This window comes from Typopeltis vanoorti, chromosome 16 (assembly GCF_054136105.1).
Source record: "Typopeltis vanoorti isolate ZY-2024b chromosome 16, IOZ_Tvanoo_1.0, whole genome shotgun sequence".
NCBI classification, from domain to species: domain Eukaryota; kingdom Metazoa; phylum Arthropoda; class Arachnida; order Uropygi; family Thelyphonidae; genus Typopeltis; species Typopeltis vanoorti.
In genome coordinates this window covers 111,275,476-111,297,222 of record NC_143564.1, presented here as the reverse complement: position 1 = coordinate 111,297,222, position 21,747 = coordinate 111,275,476, and the positions used below count along the sequence as shown (strand labels likewise).

The 21,747-nt window shown below is 35.5% G+C and overlaps 1 protein-coding gene across 3 annotated transcripts in view; it reads left to right on the top strand.

Annotated features, from left to right (window-relative positions):
- Positions 1–21,747, top strand: part of LOC150098264 (spatacsin) — an 891,110-nt gene that overhangs the window by 606,590 nt on the left and 262,773 nt on the right. For all 3 annotated transcript variants that reach the window (XM_090406151.1, XM_090406152.1, XM_090406153.1), the window contains exon 28: positions 16,384–16,521. In XM_090406151.1, coding sequence (XP_090262277.1) covers positions 16,384–16,521 — 138 coding nt within the window. The remainder of the gene's footprint in view (positions 1–16,383; positions 16,522–21,747) is intronic.

Genomic DNA, 21,747 nt, shown 5'->3' with positions numbered 1-21,747 from the left:
ACCACAAGGGTGGTATTTGTGAGAACTGATATACCATGCCAGAGACTGCAAATCCTTGAATTCCCACTATTTGATCTGCTTTGGCCCAAAATTTTTTTTACCACTGTGCTATCACTGCTTGTTTCATTTAGCAATTTTTCGAAGTAATTACTCCATACTTCAAGGATATCTTTTTCTCCCGTTTTCATGTCACCTTTATCATCTCTAACTCCTTTTACAGCACTCTTTCCTCCATTTCTAAGCTTCTTCAACAACCTCCAGAGAACATAGAAATTTATTTTCTATGTTCTTGCCAAAGTCCTCCCATGACTTTTGTTTAACTAGTTTTACACAATGTTTCACTTTCTTACATTTATCTCTGTATTCTATAAGAGCAAAAGATCACTTATTTGCCAGGAACGTTTGATATGATTTCTTATTCTTCTTCCTTCACTGCCTCTCTAACTTCCTGTGTCCACCATGGAGGCCTGATTTTTCTATCCTTGCATACAACCTCCCCACATGCCTCTCTGGCTGAATCAATCAGGGTTTTCTTCAATGCTTGCCATTGAATCTCCAAAGTTTGGTTCCTGTTCTCAAACTCTTTCATTTTTTCTTCAATAATCTTTATGTATGTTAGTCTACAGCTCACATCTGAGAGCTGCTCAACTTTTATTCACTTAGAAACTTTCTTACATGTCATTCTTTTCAATATGAAATTCAATTTTATCCTGCTCAAGACTAAATAGTGATCACTTCCAATTTCAAATCCTCTGTACACTCTGGTGTCCTGCACCAGGGAGAAAACATCACTATCAACAATAACATAGTCAATGAGACTTTTCTTATTCCTTGCCTCTTCTCTCCATGTGAATTTGTGCACATTTTTATGTTGGAACATGGTGTTAGTAATAACCAGTCCATGTCCTGAGCAGAAATCCAACAGCTATTTGCCATTATTATTAGCTTTGCTCTTTTCTCCAAATTTTCCCAAAATATTTTTGTATGTCTGACAATCATTTCCTACTCTGCTATTCAGATCCCCAACAAGGACCAACTTTTCCTTTTTCATTGTGTCAGTTGCTTTTTCTAAAGCATAAAAAAATTCCTCCACTTGTACCTTAGTAGAACCTTCTGTGGGATCATAGGCACAAATACGTCTCATTGTCCAGTTCCCCATTCTCATATTTGCCCACATCACTCTACTTGAGACTGCCTGCCATTCAAGAAGATTAGCCTCGTATTTAGTCTTGAATACAATGGCTACTCCTTCTTTTTCTTTGATTGTCATTGCCTGAATATAACATTTTGTATTTATTGCTCAGAAAGATCTCACCAGTTTTTGTCTTTTTTGTTTCAGTCACTCCTATTATGTCAATCTGTTACTTATCTAATTCCTCAGCTAGCTCCATTTCTTTGCCATTCTGGCTTCTTATGTTGATAGTACCGATCTTTAACTCTGGTGATGTTGAGTTGGGGTGTGTTTTCAGATTTGTTCCAGTAACTGATTTTTCGCTGTTCACCCTGGTTCCCTGGCGAAAAGAACGGGGGCCTTGTTTAACTCGGCGATGCCCCAGCCGGCATGAAATTTTGTCATGTTGTTACCATCATTTTTTATTTTGGTTTAACCAATAAAAATACAATTTGGTCAGCTAAATCCCAAATTGCCAGCCCATCCTCGTTCGTTCAGTATCCAGGTAGATACCCAACAGGGTGCACCATGAGAAGGTGAGGATTTGACATTAGGTCAGAAGCCCTGGTCAGTTCTCTGTATTCCTTTAAAGACTATGTGGAGGTCTCCTCTCAGTTATACAGCTTTGACCCTTAAGCACCCCCTTGTATATAAATAACCTGCTCTCACAGACTTTCAATCCTGTCCATAGCATAGCTGACAACAGTATACTTTATTCGTACTTTTCATTCAACAAACCTGTTAGTGCTCAAGTATTAGAATCCTCAATATTTACTACAACCAGAGACCTGAATTCTGATCTCTTAGCTATATCCCAGTGGGAAAAGGACAACCTTGTAAACTTCAATGCCACCAAAACTCAGTTCTGTCTGATCTCTCACAAGAATGAGCTTGCATCCCTCCCCCTTATCTTCAGTAATACTGAGATATCCAAACATGATCAGATTTCTCTTCTTAGACGGATTTCCACCTCTGATCTTTCCTGGCACAACCACATTTCAACTCTAGCTGTGGCAGCTGCCAAGAAACTTGGTGTGCTTTTTTGCATAAGACACAACTTCATAGCTGCTAAATCTATACAAAACCCAAATCTGCACAGCCATGTAATATTGCTCCCATATTTAGTGTGGTGCACTAAAATCCTTTCTAAGATTGCTCGATTCTATTCAGAAGAGGTCTCTCCAGCTAATTAATGATCCCTCTCTCTCACAGATCCACATTCAGTTTCTGCCTTGTGCCTCTTCTACAGATACTTTTGTGGACAGTGCTCCTGAATTGACCAATATTATTCCTCCACTTTATGCTTCCTCCTTTCTTTTAGTGTTGCACGGTGATCAGCATTCATTTTAGAAATTATGGACTTTACAACCGTGTTATAAGTAACTCTTTTAATTTCCCAACGTTTTGATCTTCATATGAAGATCGTCATCTGGAGCATATACAAATATACAGGACAAGCTGAGTTACATTACATACAGTGATCTAGAGAAACAATCATTTGCTCACAGGTTATTCTACTGGCATGACCTCTAGTGAAAAAAAAAAATTAATTATTTAGAAACTACATCAAAGGTAAATTCTGTTTACGATAACATAAATAAACATTCTTTCTTACAGATAGTTTTCTTTCAGTAACAATGATGTCCTATTTTTAATATTACAATTGTTATTTTTGATTAAGGATCCTGGATTATCTATAGTCGTGTTTATAGTTACTCTTAGAGAGGAAGGTTCCATGGGCCGAATATGTGCGTTCCATATGTTTGGGATTTTTAGACCATCATTATTGTTCAGATTGGGGTGGTTGATAATAATCTCACCGGCTTCCTTAAATTTGCATTCATACCGTGTTTTGGTGTGATGTAGACAACTAATGCTTTTCCAGTAAATTCTATGTAAAGTGTTCAGGGCATGATCAGAAAGGCCAGCTTCACCATAATTATTATATTTAATGTGTTTTATGGTGAAGCTGGCCTTTCTGATCATGCCCTGAACACCTTACATAGAATTCACCTTCCTCTTTTATTCCATCTAATTCTGTCCTTTGGAACAGTCTTCCCCACGCTACCTTCCCCAAAGATTACCAGCCTCAGCTGTTCAAGTAAATGTGAAAAAACTCCTCCTTTCTTCTGTCCGTCTTGCCCACGCATGGCACTAGTGTGCTATAGATCTTGTGACTTTTTGTGTGTGGACCAGATATATATATATATATATATGTAAATAAGTTTTTTTACCTTGGGAATAATGTAAATTAGGGTTACCAAGTAATTTTATAAACTTGGTTATTTTTACTCCTAATCCCAAGTAAGCAAACAGTTAAGTTTGCGCCTGAATGTAGTTCAAGTCTAAAGGTGGTGCAACACCAGGGCAACTCATTGTAAAGGTGGGTAAAGCTCTGATCACTATTCTTAGTATTTTCCATAATGTAAAGCACATCTCACTAAGAGATGTATACTGCAATACATTATGGGTGGGGTCACAACCCAGACCGGTTTCAACCTTTTTTGAGGTTTCCTCAGTGAGTAGCTAGACCCTAAATACCAAGGTTTTAGTAATACAGAGCCTTATCAACTTTACCTATACAAGTTGCCACAAGGTGTTTTTATTTTGAATAAGAATCTCTGGAGGAGATATAGATGTAAATAATTTTTTTTTTACCTTGGAATTAATGTAAATTAGGGTTACCAAGTAATTTTATAAACTGCGTGTGTGTGAACAGTATTCTAAGGATGGGTGGATTTGGTAGTATAAATCTAGTCTTAGAGCAAAAAAAGAATGCAGTGCTTAGTTTTTTTAAAGGATGAGGATGCTATTGATGTGATACATTTATGCCAGCAGAGAATGGAGGTAAATGCCAGTCCATTGAAAGAGATGGGATCCTGGCTAGTAATTTATGTATTACTGATGGTAATGATAGATGAGCTGAGATCTGTTTTAACAAGAGAAGGAGCATTTTGTTTTTCATTTAAGGAAGTGGATGCAGATGTTGTAGCTTAGGATGTCTGAGCACTATATGGTTTGTCAAATGAGTGGAACGAATGGAGTGCACCATTGTCACCAAACCTGTCTACAGAATTTGCAGTGATTGAGAATGAATCATATATGTATAGGAGCAAGAGAGTGGAAGAAAGAACAGAGCCTTGAGGCATTCCTGTATTAGTGGCAAAGCTCTAAGGAGCAAGCCATCTACCACAACAAGCCATGAATCCTGATAAAGCCTGATATCCAGTTTTGAAGGGCGGTGGTGGTTTGGCAATTTACACAGCCTGCCTTGATTCCAGACATGATCAAATGCAGAGTTTTTTTACTATTGGCCCTTATGAAGTGCCTTTTATTCAGCTACTTTGGTATATGTTTTGTTGAACTGAGGCTGAAAATTTGGTGGGAATTTTGGATGAAATGAGGAATGAAGGCCTTCATACTGGTGAAAATAATTTCTGTGATTCACTTAGATCAGTGGAGCAACAGAAATAGTCTGATCATGGAAATGTAGAGTAAAAGTTTGGAGGTTGACCAACTCAACTTTAGTATCTTTGTAATGCCCAAGGATGAGTTTGGGAATGGCTGGAAGGTGTTCTGTGAGAGATAGAACTTGCACAAGATTGTGATCTGAGTTACCAAGAGGTATATCTGAATGGAGAACTGGTTAAAAAATAGATCAAGGAGAGTGGAGAGGGTTATCAGGAATTCTGGTTAGTAGATGTACAATTTGCATGAAATATGAGAAATGTTGGAGTCTTGACAGGTAACAGATTGATTTGGAGGAAAATTGTATATGGGAAGTTAGTAATGATGTATGTTTTTCGTGTAGTGCTATCATATCCTGTACACCCCTTGAGGGTACATGTCAGGAATTTTTGATGATGATGATATCCTTAATGCCACTTTCTTTAATATTATGATCCATATAGATGATGAATACCAGTGCATACCCTTGTCAAATTGCAACATATTATCTCCCTGTTTATCCTTGAATTCTAATTGCTGACTTATAACTTCAATATAGGATATATACTGCATATATTTGATTATAAATGTCTGATTTATACCATATCCATATCATTTGTAGCTTTTGAAGAGATTTTCTCTTAACAACTTAACATATGCCTTGTATATATTTAAAAATAAAAATCTTTGTTATATTACCATAATGTCTCAATAGTTTGTCTAAGTTAAATTATACTTGCAAAAATATTATCTGGAACATTCACATACAGAAATAACCCTGTAATTCTCACATTCAGTTTTATTTATTTTTATAAATACATACCATAGGAGTTTTTTCTCCACTCATCTAGTATTTTACATTCTGACTAAGTGAATTATGCAATAATTCAAACCTGTCAAAATTGTCAGACTTTGATCCTTTCTGGTCAGATATCACCTACTCTGACCAACTTTCTACACCTCATGTTTCTTATAGCTTTTCTACCTCAAGTATTGATATTCCAAGAGAACTTTATCACTGTGTAGAAAGTAAAAGGAAGAATGATTGGAAGAATATCCAAATGAATATAGCTGCTGGAAAGTGACACATTCAGTAGAAATAGCTGGGTTTCTAAGTATTCAGTAATGGTTACATTCTCAGTAGATCCATTAGCTGTCTAAATGTTGGAGAAAGCAGATGAAATAGAGGAAGTAGGTGTTGAAGCTGTTACAAGAGCGTGATTCAAATACAACAGTAGCATAATGGAACATTGACATTTGAGGAATGTGCAAGAGCATTAGCAATTTCCTTGAAAGTGTTCAGTAATGGATACATTCTCAGTAGGCCCATTAACTCTTTGGATGTTGGGGAATTCTGGTTATTCATCTTGATTACACAACACATGTATGATTCTTAATGAGTGGGAGGAGAATAAGATCATTCTAGTATATACAGCATTGGTATGATCTTATTCTCCTGCTGGCTCTCCATGCAGCTGATATTAAGTTCAAACCCCACCATGGACATGGATGTTTGTGATTTTCTTTAGGTGAGAGATGAATTTCATCGGCCCATGAGAGAACACTAATCTGATTATTAAAGACCTGAAATGGCTTGAAAAAGTTCCAATTTTGGTCTTTAGAATGGTGTGTTTTTTTTTTATTGTGTGAAAAAAAGAATAATAAAAGTATTTTAATGAAATAATTAAAAAACACCTTAGTCCACAACTGTACTCGTATACTGTATATTCACAATGTTTTGTAGGTGGGAGTCACGTTAATTTAAAAATAAAAATACAAGAGTGTAGTGATGACTAATACAGCAAATTATAAACTAGTCAATATCTCTGTTGTGGTCATCAAGATTTTGGAGAAGCTGATTAGAAATTGCATCCACAAGCAGGAACACTCAATAGGGATATACCTCTGTAATTCTCACATTCAGCTTTATTTCCCTTTTTATATATAGGTACTATGAGAGCTCTACTCCAATCATTGGGAATTCGTCCCTCTGTCCAGGCATTTTGAACTATGCAGTACAGCCACTATAAGACTTTTATACCACCATACTTCAGCATTTCTGGTCGAATATGATCTGCTCCTGCTGCCTTTCCACATTTCAAGTATTTGATGACTTTTTCTACTTCAAGCATGGATATGTATTCCTGACTGCATGCCTGGTCAGTGTTTTTTATCACTGTGCTGTCATCACTGCTTGTTTCATTTAGCAAATTTTCAAAGTAATTACTCCATACTTCAAGAATATCTTTTTCTTCCATTTTCATGTCACCTTTATCATCTCTAACTCCTTTTACAGCACTCTTTCCTCTATTCCTAATCTTCTTCAACAACCTCCAGAATATTTTGCCACCTTCTTGATATTTATTTTGTATGTTCTTGCCAAAGTCCTCCCATGACTTTTGTTTAGCTAGTTTTACACACTGTTTAGCTTTCTTATATTTGTCTCTGTATTCTCTAAGAGCAAAGCTGACTTATTTGCCAGGAACTTTTGATCTGCTTTCTTCTTTTCTTTTGCTGCCTCTTTAACTTCCTGTGTCCGCCATGGAGTTCTAATTTTTCTATCCTTGCAGACAACTTCACCACATGCCTCTCTAGCTGAATCAATCAGGGTTTTCTTCAAGGCTTGCCACTGAATCTCCAAGGTTTGGTTCCTGTTCTCAAACTCTTTAATTTTTGATTCAATAATATTTGTGTATTTTAGTCTACAGTTCACATCTGAGAGCTGCTCAACTTTTATTCACTTTAAAACTTTCTTAAATGTCATTCTTTTCAATATGAAATTCAATTTTATCCTGCTCAAGACTAAATAGTGATCACTTCCAATTTCAAATCCTCTGTACACACTGGTGTCCTGCACCAGAGAGAAAACATCACTATCAACAATAACATAGTCAGTGGGACTTTTCTTATTCCTTGCCTCCATGTGAATTTGTGCACATTTTTATGTTGGAACATGGTGTTAGTAATAACCAATCCATGTCCTGAGCAGAAATCCAACAGGTATTTTTCATTATTATTAGCTTTTGTATTAACATTTTGTATTTATTGCTCAGAAAGATCTCACCAGTTTTTGTCTGTTTTGTTTCAGTCACTCCTATTATTATTATTATTTCGAGCAACTCCATGGAGTCCTTAGACTCATCGAGGGAGGCTCTAAACATCATGTCCATACAACTATACGACATTCTCACAGTATCTATCATACCTTGCCTTGAACTCGCTCACCGTCGTAGCACCCACAACAGATTCTGGCAGCTTATTCCACTCGTTTACCACTCTAAAAGTAATGAACCCAGCTCTAACACCCCTGCTATCCGCACTATTGCCCAGCTTCCATAGGTGTCCCCTAGTTCTCCCACCACCAGTCCTGATCTCAAAAATATCCTCTGAATTAATCCTATAGAATCCCTTTAGCAATTTGAATGTCTCAATCATATCTCCCCTTTTCTGCCTATGAACTAGTTTCTGCAACCGACAAATCTTCAACCTGTTCTCATATGGTTCATTCCATAGACCTGCTATCATCTTGGTCACTTGCCTCTGGATCCTCTCCACCTTCTCCTCATCAAGAAGGAACTGATGTGACCAAATCTGGGCACAGTAGTCGAGATGAGGTCTTATCAAGGCTTGGTACAGAGGTACAATAACTTGCTTGTGTCTGCTCGTCAAGGTATTTTTCAACAACCAAGTGAGTTGATGAGCTGATTTAGCTACTTTTGCAATGTGCCTCCTAAACTTCATCTCCCTATCCACCAACACTCCCTAGTCCCTGGCCTCATCAATCTCCTGGAGTACAGTTCCACCAATGTGGTTTACTGCTGCTGATCTTTTCACCCCAAAATGCATAACCTTACATTTTGTCACATTAAATTGACATCCATTCTCCTTAGCCCAGAACTCCAATCTATCCAAGTCATCCTTCAAGATTTTGACATCTTCTGCATTCACTATCGCCCTACCCAACTTTGCGTCATCAGTGAACAAATGAACTGTTCCACTTAGATCCTTCCCTATATCGTTAATGAACAGATTAAACAGCAGTGGTCCAAAAACAGAACCCCTGCAGCACATCACTAGTCACAGGCCGTCTTTTGGACTCTACTCCTGAATAAACTACTCTTTGATATCTCACCCACCCTATATCCATTCCCATATGTTGTAGTTTACGGATTAGAATTTCATGTGGTATCCTGTCAAACGCCTTAGCCAGCTCCAGCAGTATCACTGTAAGCCCATTACCATTATCCAGTTCAGCCGTCACCTTGTTATAAAACTTGAGCAAGTTACTGAGGCATGATCTACTCTTCACAAAGCCATGCTGTCCCCTGTACAGTATCTCATTTTCATCAATCCATTCCTGTATTTTTCCCTTGACTACTTTCTCCAAGACCTTGACAATGACTCCTGATATGCTGATCAGTCGGTAATTTGCAACAGTGGTCTTGGATCTTCCTTTATGCAGTGAAACTATTTTCCCCTCTTTCCACACCTTCGGGACTAAACCAGACCCGAGACTCAGATTAAACAACATGGTCAAGGGCACTGATAATTCCTTAGCTGCTTCATGCTTAGCCAGTTCATCAGCTATCATCAATAGCACCCCTCCCCCAATTTTATTCTCTCTGTCCCTCCTAAACATACTATAACCTACACATTCTATCCCACTAACTATATCATCTTCCGTCAGCCATGTTTCACTAATGCCAATAACCTGTGGCCAGGAAGAGCCAATCAAGGCCAAAAATTCTTCCTTCTTGTTCCTAATACTCCTGGCATTAGTATACATGAAATGCAGTGATCCCTTTGTCCCACCCCTATCTTGATGCGTTTTTCTAAATGTCCCATTCCCATTTTTTGTCCTTAGTGCTGGCTCGGGTACATTATATATATTCTTACACTCAACTGTCTCACTGATGTCCGCATATCCACTCCACCCCCCCTCCTTGGTAGTTCTAGTTTCCCTGGTTCTGCACATCCATTTTCACTTCATTCAGCAACACTTTTTCCAGTCTCCGCACACCAAGTCCACTCAAATGCAGGCCATCCATCTTGTATAAGTCCTTTCGCCCATCAATCTCGTTCCACACATCCATGAATTCCACACACCACACCATCTGCATAACCTGCGCATAATGTCATTTGCGATTATGGCCCTCCGTCTAAACTCCTCTCTGTCATACCGCGGCAACAGACTCACCATTCTAACTCTGTCACTCTTTTCTTTCGCCACGTTTAACAATACTTTCAAGTCCTCTCTCATAAAAAATTTATCACCTTTCAATTCATTCGTACCCGCCACAACTATTAATTCTTTCACCCTCTGTTTTTGCACTCTAATACTCTCACTTACTTAAATTTCGCACCCGGTAAGTACGATTTAGTTACATTCCCATCTATCACTCCTCTTAATAACAAGTCGCCACAACACTATTTCCTTCATTTCAGAAACTCTCCCACTCTTATGCTGTTTATTTACGTTAGCCAAATCACTCTGGAAAAAGTTTTGCAGGTGCTCTAATTGCTGCTGCGCATTTTGTATCACTGCGTGCAACCTAGTGATCTCACTTCCTACAAATAATTCCTCATTTTTTTTATCATTCAAACCGTTTTCTCTCTCTGTATAGTTGCTTTCACTCTTTCTTTGATCACCACTCTCATTGCCATCTTGTACATCGCAATTCCCTATCAAGCCACTATTTTCACTCACATTCTGGCTCACAACATGACACATACTTCAACTCCTCACTTTGCTTACACTTTCTGCACATTCTCCCACCACTATCACTTTCAATCCAAACTCCAGCCTCATTTGGGAATGCATACATCCCACACACATCACATTGGACAAACTCTCTCACATTATAGTTTTTGAACAATGGCATCGTATTTTTGGACGCCATTATCTTACGTCGCATTGGCGCCATATTGAAATCTATGAAACATATCATTAAATACTAAATTAAATAACGGAATTCACACCAAAATCACACAGACACAAGAAGTTACCATAATTAGACAATATTACGTTATGATTTTAACCTATATTCTAATTTTCACTTAAAATTATACTTAGCTTTCAGGAGCTCTCTGAAAACACAACCGACCGTCTAGCCCTCTAGCGGGATAGGGTCCCAATCTGGTACTGTTTGGTACTATTATGTCGATCTGGTACTTATCTAATTCCTCCACTGGCTCCATTTCTTTGCCATTCAGGCTTCTTATGTTGATAGTACCGATCTTTAACTCTGGTGATTTTGAGTTGGGGTGTGTTTTCAGATTTGTTCCAGTAGCTGACTTTTCGCTGTTCACCCTGGTTCCCTAGCGAAAAGAACGGGGGCCTTGTTTAACTCGGCGATGCCCCAGCCGGCATGAAATTTTGTCATGTTGTACCATCATTTTGTATTTTGGTTTAACCAATAGGAATACAATTTGGTCGGCTAAATCCCAAATTGCCAACCCATCCTCGTTCGTTCAGTATTCAGGTAGATACTCAACAGGGTGCACCACGAGAAGGTGAGGATTGGGCATTAAGTCAGAAGCCCTGGTCGGTTGTCTGCATTCCTTTAAAGGCTATGTGGAGGTCTCCTCTCAGTTATACAGCTTTGACCCTATTAGAAATGTAGAAAGTTTTATTTCTGGATTATAAAATATGTTGGTAACTGAGAAGAAATTATATTATTGTTTTTAATCTTTTACCTAAGTGTATTGTTTGCATACATCGATTACCTCAGTGTCCCTAATGCGAACCACACTTCATGTCAGATTAAAACAAAAATATAATTTGCCCATGTGTAACAGTGATGAGATGAGGCAGAGAGCAAATATTATTAGGAGTACAAAGAACAAACAAGGAGGGTGATTTTGTTAGTAAGGGTAGTAAAGAAGCAGTATGAGTAGTGGTTAGCTAATGAATCCAAAAAAAAAAAAAAAACTAGGGAGTTCTTTCGATATGTAACCAGCAGAAAAAAAAAAAAAAAGGAATGATTACAGAAGGGTGAGATTGGTCGAAGAAAATGGTAGAATATGGTAACAGCTGCAGGGAATATACTTGAGATATTAAATGAGTAATTCATAAATGCAATTCATTCTTGTGAATGTGACAGCACAAAGAGTTTGAGTGCAGTGTAAGAGAAGGAGGAGAGACTGACTATTAGTGAACAAGAGGTACATGGGAGTTAATTAAACTTGATGTAAATAAGATATTATTTTTTCTGAAAATTTTCATGCTGCTCCTCTAAGTACACATATGTACACCTATAGCACCTTTTGCTTATTTTCTAAAGCAGCATCCTTAATATTAAATGATTAGCTCTTTTACTGTGGTTAAAATTTAGACATGAATGGCATATATTCAAACATATGTTAAAAAAAATGAAATTATATGAAAAATGTAATTTTCGAGAATCCTCAATTTCCAAAAGGTAATTTTGGAAATATAAAATCAATAAAATATAAATGGAACTCTTAAAATGAATAATGAGCTATAAGAAGAGTTTTAAGATCATCAATTTGATTAATAAATGTGTGGACCTTTTTACATAAGGGAATGGAGTAAAGATAAAAAATATGGAAATTAAAAACAGAGAAATAGATACAGTGGTGATATAGTGGGCTCATATGAAGGATGAATAACTCAAAATTAAAATGAAAGATAAAAATGAAAAATACCTTTTATGGTGTGTGAGCCATTTGGACATATGAGTTGTCTTCTGAGCTCAAGGGAATAAAAGTGAGGTCTATGTCATATTGGCTTTTTTATGGTTGCATCGAATTTTCTGAATTATTGGTGGAAATGTCAGATTAATTTGCATGTGGTGGAGCTTTCAAATTTCTGAAATCACATAAGGGCAGTGGATATTTATGGAATTTCTGTCACAATTTATGTCTATGGTTTCTGAAATTCTTAATATTGTCTCATTGTTTTATGACAATTATGATAGTTTTCTCAATCTGTGGAGTGTGAGTCTGATCGAGTGCATGATTTGCGATTTCAGTTTTGCTGGTATTTGATTTTTTATTCTTGTTTTGGTTTTGTTCTTCTTATTATTTTGATATTCCAGAATAGGTATGGTACAGTCGCAAAAATGTTCCTGTAGTTTCGACCATAGTGATCTGATTGTCGAGCCTGTGTAGGTGACCTCTGCATTACTTTAACCTTGGTATCAGTTCTGGGTCTGGCTCTCACTGATGAGATCTCAATAAAGGTTGAAATCAATCTGGATAGTGGCCCTTTCCATAATGCATATCATTATACATGTCCATAAGGATATGTACTTTGCATTATGGGATACTAAGGCACGTGATGTGAAGTTCATTACAAATGAATTACGCAGTTCTGAAATTACTTGAGGTGCAAACTTTGTTTGCTTACACTTGGATAAAGGATTAAACCAAGAATATAATTTCTTGGCATTTTAATTTATAGTGTAACCAAGTGGAAAAACTTTCAACTTCTTTTTATAGCTCATTATTTGTTTAAATAGTTCTGTTTATATTTTATTGATTTTATATTTCCCAATGTTGTTGCATCAAAAATTTTAAGGTAAATAAGAGGATTCTCCAAAAGTATATCAAAAATTACTTTTTCATATAATTTCTTTTTCTTTTTTAATATATGTTTGAATGTATGCCATTCAAGTCTTAATTTTAACCACATTAATAAAGCCAATGGCTTAATACTAGGAGTATTAAACCATTGGCATAATATCCAGAATGGACCCAGAAGTAAAAGGTGCTATAAGTATTGATGTTAATAATCCTGTGAGACTTGATGATATAGCACCACTTGTTTTGAGGAAATGTGTCAGGTTAACATCTGCATTGGCATACTTGTTTAATATTAGTCTTACATTGAGTCAACTCTCAAAGGAGTAGATGGAAAGCAAGATTGTACTGCTTCGTAAGGGAGGTGATGAACACGAATCTTCAAATTATAAGCCAATCTTGGTGTCATGTGTTGTGGTTAAAGTGTTGGAGAGGTTAGTGATAGCCAGGATTCAGAACTGGATTAAGAAGAGTGATATTCTAGTAAATGGAGAGCATGGATTTCCTAAAAGAAGGTCAGCAAGTTGTATATGGGAAAGCAATATCCCAGAAGAGTAAAGTCACTAGTGATGTACCTCAAGTGTCTGTTTAATTAGTATGTTAATCAGTGACACTGGGGAAGTTTTGAATAGAGATATTCAGTTGTTTGCAGATGATGCAAAGTTGGGAAAATTCGTGAAGAGTGGAGGTGTTGTGACAAGAGAACTTGAATAGACTGAGTGAATGGGCATATGAGTTTTTTTTTTTTTTTTTTTTGTAAGTTTTTAGGGGACCACTACCCAGATCAGTTTTGACCTTTTTTTGAGGTCTCATCAGTGGAACCCAGAACCAGAAGGCATGCCAAGATTAAAGTAATGCAGAAATTATGGATAAAGCATTAAACAAGAATGCAATTTCTTAGCGAGTTTAATGGAAAAAACTTTATTTTACTATCTCTAATCTGGAGTAGTTTAATAATAAGGTAATCACCATTTCACTACTTGTATATAGGAAATATTGAGTTCAGCATTATTTCAACTTTGATATCTCTTCTGGGTAGTTGTGCTTCCCATGATGCATGTCCAAAAGTGGGATGCTAAGGCAATTAATGTGAGGTTATTAGCCTCTATATGCAAGTAGCCCAATTGTGAAGATACTTCATGCATAAACTTTGTTTAATTACGCTTGGATAAAACAAGAACATAATTTCTTGGCAAGTTTAACTTAAAGTAATTGCTTCATTCAACCAAAATATCTGCCATTCATTTTTATGTTGCTTTTATCATCTCTGAATAATTTTTCAATATTTTTCCTCCCTATTTTATAAATTTTTCCTTAGGCTCCTGAATATTTTCCCACCTTAGTGTTATTTATCTTCGATATCCTTCATGTCTTTAACTTTTGTTTAGCTGCTGCACACTTTTCTCTGTATTCTTTTTTTTTTCTTTTTTTTCTCTGAATTACTTAGTGCTATCAGTAGGATTTCCTCTTTTCCAGGAATATTTCTTTTCTTAATGAGTCAACCATGAAACTCGGATTTTTCTTTTTTGCAAAGAATGTTACCACATGCATTCATATCTGAATCAGTCATTATTTATTTCTGATTTTGGCATGTTTGCTCTTGTTTCCTAAATCATCATGATAATATCCCTCTTAATAAGATTTGTCTTACTTCTTGTGCATTCTCTTAGTTTGAATTTATGCACATCTTTTTGTTGGAGCATGACTAGTCTGTGTTCTAAACAAAAAATTAGCAGGTGCTCGTCTTTCATGCTCTGCTGTTCAGATTTTGAACAAGAACCAGTTTTATCATTTGTTTTCTTTATGTTTTTGTTCTCCCTTTCTCCTATTAGAAATCTCTGTGAGTATATAAACACAAACAAGCTCTTTAATAAACAGCAAAATTACACAATAAACACAGTATTAAATCTACTGAAAGTACAGATATTTCATGCTGAAAATAACAGTAGTTCATCATCAATTTGCTTGTTTCTACACACTGATGATGTATTGTTATTTTTGGTACAAAATATCTACTTTCATTAAAGTTTATTTCTGTGGTTATGATGTAACTTTGTTGTTTAATCTTTATTTGTGACATAACTATAAACTTTTTAATACACTTTCTCATTTACGATGTCTGGATTTTGTACATTCATTGTATGTGAAATTGACTACCCCTGGAGAAATTTATCCTTATGGTGTGAAGTAAACTTCTTCAGTATGCATGTATAGCATTTTTAATGTTTCATCATATATTGCAGTGAAGAGTATTTATCTGAAGAGAAAATTCATAAATGTTCAATTTTCTTTCATTTTAGAAATTATGGACTTTACAGCCATGTTATAAATAACTATTTTAATTTCCCACCATTTCGACCTTCATATTAAGGTCATCTGGAATATATACAGTTATACAAGGACAAGCTGAGTTACATTTCACACGGTATGCTAAAGAAACAATGATTTGATCAACAGTTATTCTACTGGTATGTCCTCTAGTGAATATTTTAATAAATAAATAAATACAGATAAAATTAAAAAAATAATTAATTATCTAGAAACTACATCAAAGCTAAATTCCATTTAAGATAACATAAGAGAAACATGCTTTCATATAGATAATTTTCTTACAGTAACAATGATGTCCTATTTTTAACATGACAATTGTTATATTAGATTTATGATTTTGGATTATCTTGTCCTGTTTATAGTCAACTCTTAGGGAGAAAGGTTCTGTGGGTATAATATGTGCCTTCCATATGCTTGGGATTTTTAGATCATCATTATTCAGATTAGGGTGGTTGATAAGAATCTCACAGGCTTCTTTAAATTTACGTTCATACCATGTTTTGGTGTGATGTAAACAACTGGTGCTTTTCCAGTCAATTCTATGTAAAGTGTTCAGGGCATGATCAGAAAGGCCAGCTTCGCCATAGTTATTATATTTAATGTGTCGCTTATGTTCCTTTTGTCTGATAGGAATTGCGCCCTGTTTCCCAATATATTGTAGATTACAGGTGCAATAACGTATTTATTGCACCTGTAATCTACATTGCATTAAAATAGTTATTTATAATGTGGTTGTAAAGTCTATAATTTTGAAAATGAATGCTGATCACCGTGTAACACTAAAAGAAAGGATTCAATTTTCTTTCACCAATAATTATGAAAATAAAAGTTCATTTTTATGAGAAGTATGTTGTTTTATGTGAATAATGATTTTCATCCCCATTGTCTAGGTGAACATACAAAAGAACAAAAGTTCAAAATTACTTGATTGGTCTAATTTATCAACACGTTTGCAGTTCTGGACAGATGCAGATAAAATGATGAAAGCCAACAATATTAAAGCAGAAACCGCTGCTGAATTTTTTAAAGTAAGAATAACTTATTTTGTACAAACAATTTAATGTTCAGTAACCAAAGAACATTTCTTTTTTTTGAAATTTCTCCATCTTTCCCTTCCTTCTTTTTGTCTCTCTCTTCAGTGAAAGATTCCACTTAAGTGGAATCTTTCACTGAACTGCAAATGATAGAGAATAACTATGTGTAGATAATGTATATGTTATACGAGGGTGGTCTGAAACGTTCTTGGCTTCGACCATAGATGGTAATGCTTTCGTAAGATTTTTTTTTCTAAGTTGGTATATTTGTCATAAGCATCCATTTTAAATTGCAAGTCATTCTATCAAGTAGTTTGTTTTGTACTGACTGAAGCAAAAGTGTTGTCTCTATCTCTTGAAATGGATATAATTGAGTATCGTGCGGTTATAAAATTGTTTGTAAAAGGTTTAACACCAATAGAAATTCATTCAAAGTTCATAAACGTTTATGGGCACTCGCCTCCATTTTTGACAATTAAGAAATGGGCTGCCGAGTTTAAACGTGGCTATACCATACGAAATTTATAAAATTGTTTGTAAAAGGTTTAACACCAATAGAAATTCATTCAAAGTTCATAAATGTTTATGGGCACTCTTCTCCTTCGTTTTTGTCAATTAAGAAATGGGCTGCCGAGTTTAAACGTGGCTGTACCAGTCTTGAAGATGATCCACATGAGGGACATCCAAAAAGTGTATCAACACCAGAAATCATTGATCAAGTGCACGATATGTTATTGGATGACCACCGAGTCAAAGTGCATAAAATTGCCAAGGCTATAGGCATTTCCAAAGAATGTGTCGGATATAATTTGCATGAAGAATTGCAAATGAAAAAGCTTTGTGCAAGATGGCTGCCATGCTTGCTCACAGCAGATCAAGAACAAGAATAAAATTTATTTTTTGCATCGATTTATTACGATGGATGAGAATTGGATTCACCATTACACACCAGAATCTAAACAGGCAGTCAAAACAGTGGACAGAAGCCGGTTTTTCAGCGGCAAAGAAGACAGAGTTGGTTCCATCAGCAGGAAAGGTCATGTCATTGGTGTTTAGGGATGCTAAAGACATTTTGTTTATTAATTATCTTGAAAATTGTAATATAATAACCAGTGAATATTATTCTGATCTTTTAACCAGACTAGACAAAAAAATTCATGAGAAAAGACCTGGTTTGCAGAAGAAAAAAATCATCTTGCATCAGGACAATGCATCTGCCCACAAAGTGTTTTGTCAGTGGGAAAATTAAGGGATCTGCACTATTAATTGTTAGAACATCCACCCTATTCCCCAGATTTGGGTCCCTCTGACTTCTATCTCTTCCCAAAACTAAAACTCTTCCTCACTGGTCAGCGTTTTTCTTCGAATCATGAGATGATTGCAGCTGTAGAAGGGTATTTTGCATATCTTACTGAGAACCACTACAGGCATGGGATAATGGCTCTGGAGCATCGCTGAAATAAATGTATTAGTCTTAAGGAAGATGATGTTGAAATTATAAATTCGTTTTTTCATTGTTAGGCCGAGAAGTTTTCAGACCCTCCTCGTATATGTTTTATCTTATCACCATATTCCTGCATTGGTAAGCATTTTCTCCACAAAATGTTAGAAAAGGTTCATATTGCGATATGTGTATGCGAAACCTTTGATATATACTGTATAAGATCATGTAACGATGTGTCAAATGTTTCAGAAGACTTATTAAATATGGAAGAAAGGATAATAAATATGGGCTTTTTCAGCTGAAGGCGAGTTAGCCTCTCTCATGATGATATCAGATTTTTCATTCCACATACAGGAAATTGGCCATGAGAACATGCAATTTACAAACAAAAATACAGTTGTTGGTGGTGGTGGTGGTATTAGTTACATGTAGTGGGAAAATTAAATAGTAGGAGTAGTGGAGTGAAGTAGATTGCCCTCCCAAGATGAGTCTTTGGACTCCTAGGAGGTGTCAATTAATAATAATAAACTGAAATGGTAAGCAAAATGTGTTTCCCTTTTGAAACTCGTTTTTGAAGCGTTCATGATTCGTCTCAATATTGCAGTACATAAAAAGTTTTTCATGTACTTTCAACCACATCACTTTACAAACCATTAATATTTCCAAAGATCACCTCGGATCACAACCTGTTTCTAAACTAGGAATGAATATTTTATTATCTTTCTGTTAATTATTTTCACTGTTAAGTTGAAGTTTAAATTTTTGGCTCATTTCTACGATGATTATTATTAACAAAATATCACTGAACATTCTCATTTATTTCATGCCGTCTTCATTAGTACATTTAAAAGGAAAGGAGTATTTATAACACTTGGGATCAATGTTCCCTCTAATTTTTGCCATCCCATGTGCAAAAATGTTTTGTAAAAAAACGTTTTGTGCAAGTTTCCAATCTCAGACTCAAATGTGTGCAGTAGAGTTTCTGTTTGTAATTGAAAAAAAAGTAGGTAACTTATGTTAGCATTTAACTGCCAGTTTCTTTTTTGATTGCACTCTGCAAAATGCATAAAGCACTTATTAAATTTGATTTATCCATCCATACACAAGTTATTCCTGAACTCTGGCTTTAAGAATTCTAAAGCAATTCCGTATTTGTTTCATTTGGACTCCTGGAGAGAAGGAAATGGAAAAAATGTGTTGAAATTATATATGACAATATCTTTGCTTTGACAAAATGGAATTTATTAACACTTGAGATCAATGTTCCTACTAATTTTTGCCATCCCACGTGTACATGGAAAACGTTTTGTGCACAAGCTTCCAATCTCAGACTCAAATGTGTGCAGTAGCTTGTACTCTCAACAGCAAAAGTCACAAGCCACAAACTCTTAATTTGTTATGCCAAAATTGTTGACAAATCTTTGTTAAAAGATCTTGTACATTGCATGCTACATATTTCTATAAGAACTACATAAATGCTTACTCCTTTAGCTATTTAAATACTGCATATACATTTAGTCTCTAAACAAATTATGTCACATTTGGCCAGCTGATATTTGTTTAAATGTGTAAATTCAACAGTGACATTTTGAGGGTTTAACGCACTAAAAAATCCCACTAATGTAATATTTCTCTTATTAATGTTGCCCTTTTTTCACCTTTCTATAATCCATAAAAGTGTGAGCAATAAATAATTCACTTAAATCCACATAGCTACAAAAATCCATCACTGCTTGCACGAGCTCAAGTGACTATAATATCTAGACAGTACATCCTGTAAAAAAAAAGGGTTTGCAACTTGCTGATGCCAGCATCAGTTCACTCACATTAGAGTGTGTATTTAGTAGGAATGGGTTAGAGTATTATTGGAGTGGAGACATTGGAGGAATTACTAAATAAAATAAGTGACAAGTATGATTTATCATATAACTCATTTTTATAGTATGCTCAAAAATTATTGACTATAAATTAGAAATTCTGGAAGCAAAAATTTTGTACATACAGTTGCGCATGTGTGCTTCTCGCTCATTGTGTGCACAAGCACACAGCTTAGAGGAAAGATTGCTTGGGATTTAGGGAGTATGCTAGGGTTTCTCAGTGCAGTAGTTTTGATTACAATCAGATCATTTTTAGTAACAAAATGATATTAATAATTCCTCTCTTGCTGATTGGAATTTAATGAAGTTGATGTTTAGGATCTCTCTTAAAATTTATCATTTCATTTCAATTTTAGTATTGCATTGGCCATTTGTAGTAACAGAATTAGGCAAAACAGTATGTTTGTAGCTAAGTCAAAAAGCAGTTGAAGTTTCATAAACTGTGCTCTATCTTTTGAATTACTTGTCTGGTTTTTTGTTATTTTTTTAATATATATATATACTTAATTACTTATTCACTTTATGCTTCATGTTTCTTCCAAATAGCTCTATCCTGAGCCACCAATTCGACTTATTTGTAACTCTTCCAGGCACCCATTCTTCTTTCCTTTTCTGTCACTTTTTGCCAAGTTAATTTAGGCATTTTCCTTTTCGGTTTTCCTTTTGTCAAGGAATGTCAAGGCCACTCTAGAAATCTCTCTGCTGTCCCTTCTCAATATGTGTGTCCAATCCATTTCCTTTTGCATTTTTTTTTTTAAATTTCATCTATGATGTTTTTTTGCACAGTCAGTTTATATAAATCACTGTTATATGTTGGTGCAAAAATATTGTTAATATTTTATGTAGACATTTTGTTTGAAAACTATTTAATTTAGCTTCCATTTGTTTAGTCAGCTTCCAGGTCTATCATCCATATAAAAATACAGTCTTAACATTGCTATTGAAGATCTTTATTTTGATTTTATTGTGGTGTTTTGAAGATTTCCATACGTTATTTAATTTTTTGAAAGCAGTATTAGCTTTTGTCAGTCTATGCATTATATCTGATTATTAATTTATTTAAGGAAATTACAGTATACACTAGAATATAAATTAAATTAAACTTTAATATATATTTCCAATATTTCGGCAACGTCACTTTTCCATCTTCAAAGGAACTTAAATTAAAGACATGTACATGCAGGCACTACATACAGTAAATGAGGACGAAGCGAGAAGGCTATTGTTTCTCTTAAAAGTTCTGATGGTTCCCCCTAGCAGGCTATGTAGGTATTCTTGGCTGTTGGGCTGAAGGTCTCGTGATGTACGTTTCCCAAATTTGGGGCAGTCTCATGCAACCAAATTTCTTGAGGTTTGGCATGTTTTTTAGGGCTGAGGCTGATTCCAAAAAGTCTTTCAAATTTGAACTTGCTACGGTGTATTATTGTGGCTTTCTTCCACCGTATTCTGTGGCTTGTATCCAGAGCATGGTCTGAAAAACCAGAGTGACTATACTGGTGAAAATCAGTGGTGTAGCTGGGGGGGGGGGGTGAGTATGGAAGGGCCGGTGCGCCCCAGCGACACTTTGAACCTTTTTGACCTTTTGTAGTTAATTCTGAAATACAGTCTCGAGAACTCAGTTCCAAATATTGTAATACTACTGCAAATTGTACTCACAATTGCTGTAAGTTTGCTAGTTCTGAAGTTTTTCTAAATAAAATTTGATTAAGAATTACCTACATTACTATGAAATAGACTTCGTCAATGTCATCGACGATTTTGCTAACAGAAATGCAAGAAAAATAACATTTTAGAATGTTGAAATTAAAGTTTTACTTCAAAAATAAACATAGTGTTTTAATTTATTTCCCTATACGTTGTTTTGACTTTTTGTAGTATTTTTGGTGTGTATTGAGAGGG